This window comes from Apteryx mantelli, chromosome 4, assembly GCF_036417845.1.
Source record: "Apteryx mantelli isolate bAptMan1 chromosome 4, bAptMan1.hap1, whole genome shotgun sequence".
In the NCBI taxonomy this organism is placed as follows: domain Eukaryota; kingdom Metazoa; phylum Chordata; class Aves; order Apterygiformes; family Apterygidae; genus Apteryx; species Apteryx mantelli.
This window is the reverse complement of record NC_089981.1, coordinates 81,945,831-81,958,733: the sequence shown is the minus strand read 5'-3', so window position 1 is coordinate 81,958,733 and position 12,903 is coordinate 81,945,831. Positions and strand designations below refer to the sequence as shown.

Sequence of the window (12,903 nt, the reverse complement as noted above, 5' to 3'; positions counted from 1 at the left end):
TTGCCTTTGGGAAGCTTAACATGGAAAGTGCAAAACTGTCAGGCAGCTTGGACTGACATGATAAACACTACCACGAACAGAACTTCAGCTGCTTCACACTGTGAGCCACTAGCAAGGGACAACCCTAGCTGGAGCAATACACATCCAGTCTCAAATATCTCATCCTTTAAATGAGGCCCAATTCATTGAGGTGCTGGAGACAAATATTTTGAGAAGTGAATGACACCTACAAGATGAACTCACAATGTTAGACAAGATTTTCTGTTCTAGGTGACCATCCATGTTGATTGTCTTTAACGATGGAAGCGTTAAATAAAAGTAAGTCTGAATACAAGAAGAATGGAGAAATACAATTAATAAAATGTATTTTGTGAATAAATTTTATTGTTCAATATAAATTAATAAAATATGTCCATTCTTGAAGTGCTCCAAATAATTCCAATTGCAATTCTTAGTGACTGAATTAAAATTAGAACAGGATAAAAACATGAAATAGGAGCCAATTCCTGACACCAAGATCCTGTAAACAAACAGTAAGAGGAAAGGAACTTAGATTGTCACTGATGTGGTTTTTAGGATATAGGAAACACCTTCATTGTATACTTTTTCTCCAGACTTTATTCTTTGTCTTACCTTGCTGGTCAATACAATTTCTCGCTAGAGAGAATATAACATTGTGTGCAAACTCTCAGTAGCAGTTTGTCAACAGCAAAGCTGTATAGTCAGCTTATGGGTATAAACTTAAGCACAGAGGCAGAAGGAAGAAATCACAGTTTTCCTCATGCTGCCTTCCAACAGGGTTAAGGAAGAGAAGAAACATCAGTTGGGGAAAGGCAGTAGATAGCACCCTTCATGACTTCTGAAGAACAGGGGTACCTTTCCAGGGCAGAAGAAACCTGTCCACCAATGAGGGCAAATTTAAAGAGAATGGTAGAAACATGCTGAAAGTACTGTCAAGGAGATTTCAAATAGCTTACTAAAGCAGACTTTATGGGGCTTTCATGAGAGGAGGTAAGGACAAACACGCACATCCCAACTAAAAATCACCAACCCCCCCATGTTTCACTAGGAGCACACACTCCAGTTTTCTGAGAGAAGGTTTGGAAGGAAAAGGCAGTTCTCTGAGCAAATTCTGATACAGGAATTTAAGGTACTTACTGTAGACTTAAGTTACTGCAATGAAAACACACTCACACACTCATTTGTTCAGATATTACAGAGAACACAGCCTATCACAGGGAATAAAGGTGTTGAGACGTTTAAGCAGCCCGGTATTTGATTACACACGCACAGTTAGCTGATTGCCAGATTCTGAGCCAGGAAGATATCTCCCATCCCGGTACTCTGGGACGACCAGCACTGGGGAACTCTCCCTTATAATAAAGGAGCGTACCACACACGGCTCATGCCGCCACGGCGAGGAAGAAACAGCATCGCTGTTCCTTCCTCCGTCTTCCTGTCTTTGGAGGAAAGAACCTAATTTGAGGTTTCACATTAGTAGCAGAGGTATGTTTTTTAGCTCTACTTGGAAATCATGATCCCATTGTGAGATTCAGAAGAGAATTAAAATCAGCTAGAGAGTGTTTCAGTCCCTGATTGATATGCTGTAGAGAGCTACGTTTATTGTCCCCGCTAAAGCACAGAAATGTTATGGCTCAAAATAAAGAAAAAGCACATTCCATACCATCTCACTCATGGATGTTGCTTCCAGTCGTGACAAACAACACTTTTTCTTTCTCTGTTTAAAAGTTTAACAGCAGTCATCCTGCACATATGCAACGTACGTGACTTCCGCAGACTGTGGTAAACAACTTGCACACCGAGCGGCAATCTGGAACGTGTTCCTCCCGCGGGCTGAACACGCATCAAATATGTTCAGCAGCAATAGCTACGGCATCGTGGCAGGAGGCTCGACGCCAATCATTTTGTTACCATCGTCTTTAGTAAGGACAATGGAGCTAGGAAATAGCTCAGAGCTTTACGGTACATGTTCGTTACCTTGAGGACTTTCTAATCAGACAGGTTATCCATACAAAGAGTAGCCCTGCATATGGTTAGAGGCCACTTTCCCATGCTTTTGGGCTTGGAGGACTCGAGCAGGTTCTGCAGATGAACAAGCTGCCAGGTCCTCCAGAGAGACCGCCAGGAGGTAGCTGGCCATCTGCCCAAAAAGCTCCTGGGCCAAAGGAAGCAGGCGCATGGGGGAGGTACCCTGGCTGCTACCGAGCCGCATAGGCGGTCAGAGATTTATCACTTTACACCTCCTAATACTCCTCTCTACTCTGTGATCATGGTTTCTATATACAGACTTTATGTTTCCATAAAATAATTAAGATTTTTGGAAAAGTAACAAGGCCGTGATTTCCTACTGGTCAAAGATGACAAATTGATTGCCGTAAAAGAGAGGGAACCTGCAAGGATATTTAGGTTATTCAATCTCTATCATGTTTCTTAATTGCTTCTAGCTTTGCCACTGTTCAACAAACATGCCACACTTGGAAAACTTAGGTGCAGACCGCTTCAGCTTTCTATTAAAAATGAAGAAGTGTGGCAAGGATGCAACCTAGCAGCTGGCAGGATTTGCTGATGGCATTTGTTGTGAGTCAGTTTTTTTTTAAAACCTAAACTATTGTACATTATAAAAGGCAAGAGAGAGGGGGAAAAACACTGAGAAAACAGAAGTCAGGAAGTCAAAAATTAACAGTTCAAATTTTATCACTTCTTAATACTCTTTCCTCCCTCCCACGCACCCTTGGCTCATTCAGTGCCTGCAGAGGATTCGGTCCCACACAAACGGGAGCTGCGCCGTGCCCAGGGCTGCGCCTGAGGCTGCCCTGCTTCCTGTGCTCGCGGGCCTGCCCTGCTCAGGGCACAAGAAGTCAAAGCAGGGTCTCGCAGGTCCAGATTACCCGGAGGAAAAACTCAGTAACTCTCTTCCTCCCTCTTCCAGAACGTGTGCAAGATGCTGGGCAAAAATCAACTGAGCAATGTTTTTCAGCCATTGCCTTCCTGATTTTCCGAGAAACTCCCTGCAGCGCAATTTCCAGAAGCATTAATACCACGCAACTGTCAATATTTAGATGTCCCCAGAACAGGTTCTGTTACACTCCAAACATTGATTAGTATGCTGAAAATCATGTCACAGGTATCTCAAAATTGAGGGACATGGGCTGGCATCTGCATTTTATGCTTAAGGAGTTACACAAATTAAGCTGAAACATCACCTCAAAAAGAATTCACGATACATTTGAGAGCTCTGCAGAATGAGCACAATAAAGAAAACCATAGCAGGATAATACAAACAGTTATGGCTTCAGAGCAGGGTTTAAACAATATATAAGACGCTACAAATTAGGATGCACTGAACAATAACACAAATGAAGTTACTAAATTCCTGATTAAGCAAGCGTTGCTAGCCTGTACATCCAGCAAACCTTTATATGTTCTGTCTGCTGTTACTGTCAGAGGTACAAGAAAAATAATAGAAAGGAAGAACAAATTAAGTCGCAGAAGCATCACTCAGGTCATTGAGATTTCTTAACGCTTTCCAGAAACTAATACATCTGTCCATCTGGAATAGAAACCTTTTATTTCTTTAATTAAAAACCTTTTCGTTAGGGGATGAAAACAGGAGCCAACTTCACTTTACATGCCAGACTCTTCTTAAATAACTTATAATTACATTGTCGAATTCCTTTTCCCTCCATGTCATTTTAATATAAAAGCCGTGTTTGTGTCCCAAAAAAATTTATGAGACTATTTCTATTGTCTTCAATAGATACAGCACCATAAAGATTGTGCTAAATTTGCATTATCACCAAATTACTACCATTTGGTGTAAAAAAGGGGCTTTATAAATTCATGTCTACTTTTACACAAAATATGATAATTTTTGCTAAACTCTTGCAAAATAGCACAATGCCACATAATATTTTCATTTAACGAAGTCAAATAAATTTCTTCTGCATTCATATAATGAATGCATTTGTGAGAAAAGGAAATTTTGGTTCCTTATTTTAAGCTGATCTACAAGGAGGTCCAAATTAAACAGAAATCAGTTTTAGCAAACTAGATCACATCATTTTAGCTAATGTTAACAGAATTTTAGACCTGGGGAAATTAAACTCATTTCTCAGTGAGACTATATCTTTAAAGGTAAAACAATAAACTGTGTAACAGATCTAACTATGTGGCAGTACCTTTCTACTCATCACTCAGACAGAACACCTTTTCTTGAACCACAACGTTGTGTTTAAAACTACTTACACTCTACATCCTACGTCTCTTCCATCCCCCACAACTATTCCTTTAAGTTTCAACCCAAAGAACTCTTCCTTCAGGGTATAATCTATGAATCCGTAGTGTCGCAGTCATTGTTCCCATGGCAATAAATACAGTGTCCATGACATTAATTTAAGACCTCACCAAAGTATAAAGCAGAAGAAAACACAGGGCTTTTTCCTTTACAGCCTTATTTCAGTCCAGAGATCCACAATAAGGGAATTACAACTCTTGCTTTTTGTGGTTCAAAGTTAAATTAAATGTTAGTTCTTAAAAATTCTGTACACAAAGGGGGTTACACTGTGCCGTACTGAGCCGACTGAACCACTGAAAAGGTCCAAAGAGCCAGCAGCACAGTAGTTACCTGCTGCTGAAAGATAAAGATGACCCATAAATGTAGACTCCAGATTTCATTGATTTTTCCCGTTAAGTCATAATCAGCTACAAGAGCAATAGTCCATACGAGTACATACGAATGGCAGAAGGCTGTTATTTACATGAGCTCCAGAGTCACAGGCTTGGCTCCCCTTCCATACCTGCAGGGAGCACGCCGCAGTGTGTCGGATGGGACACTCTTGCTTTTGGGTTATTCCAGGTGCCATCCCATCATCTGGCCAGCTTAAAACATTAACCGGTAGAAGCCTTTCCAGACCTCTCTATGGTTTGAAACATTAACCAAGCGAGAAGGGTCTGGATGTTAGCCTTATTAATGTCGTACCTTGCTCTGGCGCACAATATCTGCTTTGGGGAAGCCTTTAGTAAAGCAGTGCTACCCAAATGGCGTCTCCCAATTCACACACCTACACCTACATCAGATTTGCACTGCAGACCTGCCCATTTCTCTTCCCTGACTCCAAAGGGAGACTAGTCAGGTGGCCAGGCTGTAAGATTTCTGCATCCCCCAAGTCTGAAGCAGAGACTTAGATCTCACTCCTCATCTGTGTGCAGACAACATAAGGCCCATCCCTTGCAGAAGGAATGGGAGTAGTTTCAAAAATAGCCCAAATCCTTTACGAACAATTGGACTAAACCTGTTTCCAGGACATGCTATTATTTAGTTAAATAAATAGTCCTGTGTTAAATAAATAGTCAAATAAAGAGTCCTGTGAATAAACATACAATTGCCAAAAGAGGCATAGCACCTGCAACACCGTGTTTTTATCCATAAAGCAGCTGATGGGCTGATGAATGGGGTACACCAACTGCCACTGTACACGTTCCCTATGGTATGCAACAGGAGTGAATGTGCAGAATGGGAACATGTTTTTGCAAATACAGTTTCTTTACAGCTGAAAATCTTCCCAGGTGTATCTGCTGTTCACAACAGCTTCATAAAGTCAGTCCAGAAGAGCAACAAGAAACAACATCAGACTTGCAAAAGCAGCACTCTTTTGAACATGATACGTGCTGTCATGTGACTGTTAGAACTCAAAGAAAAGTGTTTTTTTTTTAATAACAAGTTCATGAAAAATCTTCAAAACTATTAGATGCAGTAAAAAAAAAAATCCAGATGAAACGGAATTCAAACAACATTCTATGAAAAGGGACAAAGAATGAACCTTTACTTCTTTCACTCAAAGGACTTAACTTGCCAGAGGAGGAAAACTAATTTTTATTATACAAAGTAGTACCCAGAAGCCCTGAACTTTTATTTATACACAATAATCAATATCCAAATTGAAAACATTTATAGTGCTCGGTGTCCGTGTATAGTTCTCTATGGAGCCACTTGAAAAGAAACCCTGTTTCAGAAGTTACAAACACCAAATCAGTCCCGTGTTTTATTTTTAAAGAGACAATGCATAGAAGTCAAATGTAAAAAGAAAACTCTTAAAAGAACAAAAGAAAATGTAATTAATTTGCAGAAAAGTTTACTCACCTGTTCACAGGTAGCACTGGCTCCACTGGTCTTGCTTCACACCACGGGCTCTTTGGTTGCTCTGCATACAGAAGCGATGATGGGCAGTGCAGTGCCAGGGGGGAGAGATGGCCAGGAGCAGACCACAACACACTTGGGCTTGATGTTTGCCTCACAGATGCACTCTCTGAATCACCAAAATTGCTGGTAATGCTGTAATTTATCATAGCAGGGCTGCAGAATGCCATCGAAGAATATTCATGTCTGTTTTCCATGTAAGATGGAGGGATATAAACCGGACTGTGTTCTACTGTCAGCACGGACTGATTACAGCTGTAGGGAACTGGAGAGCCAATACCCGCAGGTGAGTTTTTAATTTCTGTTTTATTGCATCCAATATCTTGAAGTGGCAGCAACTGAGAAAAGTCCTTGTGTGAAGATGCACACAGGGACATTTTTAAGCAAGATTGAAGATTATTTGTTGTTTAAATGTTCATCCTAAGATATATATATAAGAAAAAAAGTTAAATTAAAAGGTAATAATGATCTGTCTTGAGTCTTTTCTCTAAAAGAAAAAAAGTCAGTAAAACAATATAAAAATACTCTGTGGAAATAGATTACATACAGATGCATTTAAACAGTCAGTGTTCAAGTTTACTACCTTTAAGAACAGAAAACTTTATTTCTAGGAAACTTCTAATGATGTAAAGACCAAGACAGAGGTTCTCTTAAAAAAAAATAATAATAATATAAAAGAATTCACGTGAAGACTGAAACAAAGATGCAGATGACAACTTGGATCCTTAGCAAAATGGCTCTCTACAGCCAGAGCAAAGTTCCTCTATCCAAAAGATAAAATTATCCTACGGTCCACAGTTGTGGAGTGAATGTCCTAAGAAGTCAATCATCATTGTAAAAATTCACCACTTCCTACTCCTGTTGTAAGCACATTTCTTCAGCCTTACCTTTACTAACACAGATGTGTAACAGCAGGTGTTTTGAACACACCCACGCACCCACCCTTCATCTTCCAAAACAAGAACTCCACTGCACACCCCTCTCCACAGAGGGGGAATAAAGATGCAATGGATGTCAGTAAGCAATGAGACTTCATCACCGAGCAGCACTGGGATTCAGCACCTCTGAACAGAGCCATGATAAAAGCAAAAGTCACAACAACACAGAACTCTAACGATGCCATAAGGTCAGGAAGTTTTAGGGTTTCCTGCCATTCTCCATCCTCATCCTAACTACTCTCCAGTCTTCCTCTCATCTAAATCAACAACAAAAACAGATCTTTATTTACCCACAGTAAATACTTTTCGCCAGATTTAGGTAGATCCAAATTATTCAAGAGGGGAAGTGGGGAGGAGGACACCAAAACCACCCTCTTAAGGCTTTTTCCCTGTCCTAGAAGCATTACTTTACGGTGGCATTTAAAAATTATTTCTTCTTCATTCTTCACTATATGTTTTATCTGAAACTCATTCCAACTTTCATGACTGACATGCATCTCTTGTAACTTGCAACCCAAACCAACTAAAACACTACTTGGTTTCCAACAAGTTCCAGCCCCCAGTACTGACACTGCAGTGCACACTTACATAGGTTAATACAATCTTAACATGAAAGAACATCAGATAGTTACAAAGTCACCCACAGCTTTGTTATGTCATAAATGGTTAAATATTGATGCTAAAAACTCTTACCTCTTTTCACCTCTCATGAACATAAAACAAGATGAGGAAGACTCAAACACAGGCTTTCTGAATCAACAGCAACTTCCCTGGTCCCCAAATTCTCAGCCAACTATGCTGAGCTAGATGGCATTTCTAGTTTGCCATCTTTGGGCCTTAACTGACACACTTTTCTCTCTAGGGCCAGGATTGAGGGTAGATGCATTAACAAGAAAACATGAGAAACTGTCTTATTGAACAAAATAGATGTTTCAGGGTTCTTTCTTCAGGGAAAAAAAAACAAAAGAAAAAAAAAAAGCTAGGACTTGCTTTGGACTCTGTTAATGAAACCGAAGATATATGTAGAAATAACCAGGAACTCATTCAAATCATTTCAGACGCTTCAGACCAGCTGCTGTTTTTTCCTTTGTGAGAAACAGGAAAATGAGATATCTCCACAGATGTTTTCATCCAGCAATTGTTGCACTGAAACTCTAGTGCAGCCAGAGGAGGAGAAGCTGACCTCGCTTCCACCAGAATCTACACACTCATTTGCTCTAGCCATGTGGTCCACAGGCTCCTCTAAGAGAAACCAAGTGTCATTCAATTTTCATTGCAAAAGCTCTGAAAACTCTAAATGTGCTTTCACTCCCATATTATGCAGTGGGTAACCCAGTTAATTTTTGAATACCAGATGATGGAAGTAAGAAATGATCTTAAAGACTGTTTTCAGCAGTTACTATTCACAGGCCCAATGATCACACTGTATTCAAAGTGCATTTAAAGCTTCTGTGCTGATAAAGCTGAATGAAATTAGAGATCTCAGAAGCTGCACATATTCAAGGTGTGCATGGATGCTGCAGTAGCATCGGGACTGTTTCCACCAGCCAAATCCAGCAAGAGCTGGCTGCACTAACTGTGCCCCCTGCTCCCCTCGAAAGGGCATACGAGGCAGAGTAGACCCAAACCCTTCTGGGAGAAGGATCTGAGAGGCGTTACAACATCATCTCTGCCATAACCAGCTAGAGACCTTCTGCTAAAATACTTTGATAGTTTCTGTAGCAAACAACCGATTGTTTAGTTTCCCTCAGACCTTTAGAAAATATATGCATATATGTTGTATAAGCAGCGAAAACACAGAGCTGGTACTACACAATTCCACGAACTGAAGTCAGCTGAGCTCTAAGTTATGCTTTTGTGGAGAGGTAATCCAGGATGATGCAGGATATCCAGGTAAATGCAGGATAACTGCTTATTTAGCAGAAGGCTATATTCTCTCCAAAGGAGGACACACATAGTATTTAGAAATATACACAGAAATTAAGAGAAGAAAGAAAGAAGTTTTAGAGGGAGGATTTCATGCAAGCGTAAAAAGTCACTACAGTCTTCAAAAACAGACTGCTCATGACTCAGTTACAAGAGAAGGAACTCCAGGTTCCAGGAGGTCAAAGGAAACCACACTCAGTCTTCAGCAAATTGCAGTATAGTAGAAAAATAACAGCACTGGCTAAAGATAATTAACTTGGGTAGTAGAAACGATTTAGCCACGGTAGACTATGGATCTACACAGGCTCATCTCAGGCATAAACCTTATACCCAAGACAGTTTAGGACGGGAAGCCCAGACCCTCACAAAGTGAAGCTGCAGAAATTAGGCAGAATTGCTCAGGAGGGCCTCAAAACCAACTGCTGGACTGCGGAGTTGTACACCTTAAAGAAGAACTGCAGATTCGGGGAACTAGATCTTAAGATTTAGGGCTACAGAAACAGATAAACTCCACTAATATTGATACCTCAGAAGGAAGCAGGACAACATGTAAGCTAAGGATTGCAATAAAGAGTTGCAACAGGCTAATATATTTTTTTCCTTCCTGATATAACATCCTCATATTTTAAGCACCATTCATTAAACTAAAGTGAACTCCTACCTGAAATGAACCCCCAAAAATGAACAAAGGAGGAATCCATTATTATTAGAATACAGTCTTCTGGGAGACTGCAAATGTTTCAATCCACTGAAGTCAGTTTAGTTCAGCAAGATACTGAAATGACTGAAATTAAGTAAATATTCCAAATTAAGTAAACATTCCATCTGATTCCTTGAGTAACACTTACCATTCACAAATCTAAGACATTAAAGGCAGGGTTCACATCTGGTGTAAGAGAATACAGTTCCATAGACTCCAATACACAGAGGACAGCACCGATATCCATGATGATGTAGGAACAAAATTGTGATTTTATCACTGTTCTCCCCCAGAAAGTTAGGGTTTTGGTCTTTAAACAGCTCTACATATTGAACGCTTTGTATCTTGAGAGTCACCATCCAACACACACCAGATCAAGCACAACAACTATTTAGATGTCATAGTCAAATAGATACATGGGTAAATAATTAAGCCATCTGACCTATCTGAACAAACTCAAATAGATACACTTACATTCAAATGCTGGTTATTGCACATTACCTGTACCAAGTACCTTTTAAAAAGCCTTGTAGGAAATAAGTAATTTAATCTTTTTTAGCTTTGGGAAAAAAATAAGTAGAGAGGGCAGGCTGCCAATTTTTAGAGCCTGCTTGGAAATATAGTAGAAGAGCTTTTCCTAGAAAAATGTAACAATCTGCAAGAAAACAGTGGATTGATGGATGTTCTCAGTGACCATCACATCAACACAAACTACAACACACTTAAAATTTTCTTTGCGAGTCACATATTTTGAGCAAATAATTTTTTGCCATAGAGAATTAAGATGACCTTTTTCTCTGCTAGGTTTAATTTAAAGTGTAATCGTTCTTCCTTCCATTTTAATAGCAGCGGTTCAGCAAGCATACATTCCAGTACTCCACAACCTAAGCACCTCAGTCATCTCGCAAAGCATTCTATTAATATTCTGCTAAGTTAAACTTTGTGCATCTCACTGCAACAATAAACTGAATCATTTTTTCAAAAACTGATTGTTAAAGGAAAGTCATTCCTGATGCAAAACACAGCACTTGTGCTTCAAGTTTTGTAAGGAACTTATTACTCATTAAACGCAGCAATGTCAGATACTGCCAACAAAAGTCATGTAAGTAAACAAGTTTATTATTACCTGAGAAGGAGTAGATGAAACAAGTAGAGCACAGATAGGGAAGCTCAAGGAAAATAAAGCTATTTTTCCAGACCTCAGATGTTATACCCATTCCTGCAAAATTAACAACCTGTTCCCAATGAGATCAAGATATCCTCTGAAGAAAACATTGCAGATTAAAAGCACAAATACTTCAAAACATTCAAGGGAAATGAGCACTCTCTTTGGCCTGTCATAACCCTTGTGTTACTGGGGACACTGACAACTTCTAGGCTCATTCTAAACATTCATAAATATATTTTAGAGGCCTGGTGCCTATGACACACGTGGAGGCACTAAGGGAACTGGGTTTGTTCTCTTGGAGAAACAGAAGAGTGAGGGAAGGTCTAATTGCAGTCTTCCACTACCTAAAGGGGAGTTACAAGGAAGACAAAGCCAGACTCTTCTCAGAATGGCACAAAGGACAAAAGATGACAGTCACAAGTTGTAGCAAGAGAAACTTCAGTTGAATATAAGAAAAAATTCTCCACAGTGAGAGTGGTTAAGCACAGGAATGCCCAGAAAGACTGTGAAATCTCAATCTTTGGAGATATTAAAAACAAGACCCTGAGCAACCTGACTACCTTTAAGCAGGAGGTCAGACTAGCTGCCCTTCAGATATCTCTTCCTACCTGAGTTTTTTTTTTATGATTACATTCATCCATACACCTCCACTAGAGGCATTCATAGTGGAGGAAATTCCACTTCACTTGCGCTGCAAGGGATGAAGCATAACAAAGGATCATTAACTACCAGCAGACTGGCAATCTTGTCAACTTTGCTCAAGAAGGGAAGAGGTGTGGGCCCTGTCCAAAGATAATCAAGATTAAACACTTAGAGGTACATGAAAACAACTGTCTTACATACACTGCAATGGGATTAGATCACTAGAAGCTAAGTATATAATTGGAAAAGATTTTCAGACCTCCATTCAAATTGGAGCTAAGATTCAGTGCAGTCGTTCAGCCTTTTTTCAATCTGTAGAGTCTTAAATGTTATCAGACCTCAGGACAGACTTAAGCTTTCTATGACTTGCATTTTTAGCCACCTCTCATGCACTTAAAAATCCACAGACCAGAAATGGAAAGCCACTGTCCTATAAAAGAATACAAATGCAGCCTGAGAGGCTTCAGCTCCTTCACTCTCCATGCCATTATTTCAAAGTACAGTGTGGATGTTCAGTACATATTCCATCAAAAAGAATATTTGAATTTCAGTGTGAAAATTCTAACACGTTTCATTGGAAAAGAAACATCTAGTAAATCTGTTACACAAGTAGCAATTACAGGGATAAATCCGAGGATTTTGTAATCACAACTCCATCCACAGCACTATCATGCAGAAGCCAGTAAGCAGAACATCACCCTTGTCGAATAAGAACCTTATTATTAAAATAAAGTGCAGTTTTGCAAGCTTAAAATAATAGTATAGGTCTTCCTGTGGTTAACTGAGTAGCTTCCAGAACCATACCAAGTCATACAACTAACATCTGTTCGCTACGCTTCACACATCCTTATCTCCCAAAGCGGGGAACTCTATAGTACTGAAAACAGTTTTTCTACTTTAGCCCACAGAAATGTTTCTTTCACAAAAATAAGCACAGGAGGCTACATCTATGCTGAGTAATAGGTTTGTACCATTGCGTGTCCCAAGGTCCTGGCCTGCCAGCTATCCGGACTGGGAGCAGAGCAGGGAACACTGTAGCTCTTCCCAGCCTGTGTATCCCAGTCTTCTCCTGATGCAAGGGAGCAGTAGAGGCTGACCTACACCGGGGACTCACACTTTCATAGGGCTGGGATGTGCATCTGTATCCAGCATCTCTGAAGCACACTTGGGTCTCGCAGTGTTAATTCTTGGTTTCATGATCAGAGCATAGCTCTATGTTAGCAGCAGGGAACACACCAGCTCCTTGGCTCCAGGAGGAATTAATTCACTCAAACACCACTTCTCTCTTAACCAGAGTGCCTATCACTAGAGC

At 40.1% G+C, this 12,903-nt stretch overlaps 1 protein-coding gene across 3 annotated transcripts in view; it reads right to left on the bottom strand.

Moving 5' to 3' along the window:
* Positions 1-12,903, bottom strand: part of ESR2 (estrogen receptor 2) — a 60,393-nt gene that overhangs the window by 25,917 nt on the left and 21,573 nt on the right. For all 3 annotated transcript variants that reach the window (XM_013940845.2, XM_013940843.2, XM_013940844.2), the window contains one exon: positions 6,161-6,637. In XM_013940845.2, the coding sequence (XP_013796299.1) occupies positions 6,161-6,594 (434 nt within the window). In that variant the 5' untranslated portion in view covers positions 6,595-6,637. The remainder of the gene's footprint in view (positions 1-6,160; positions 6,638-12,903) is intronic.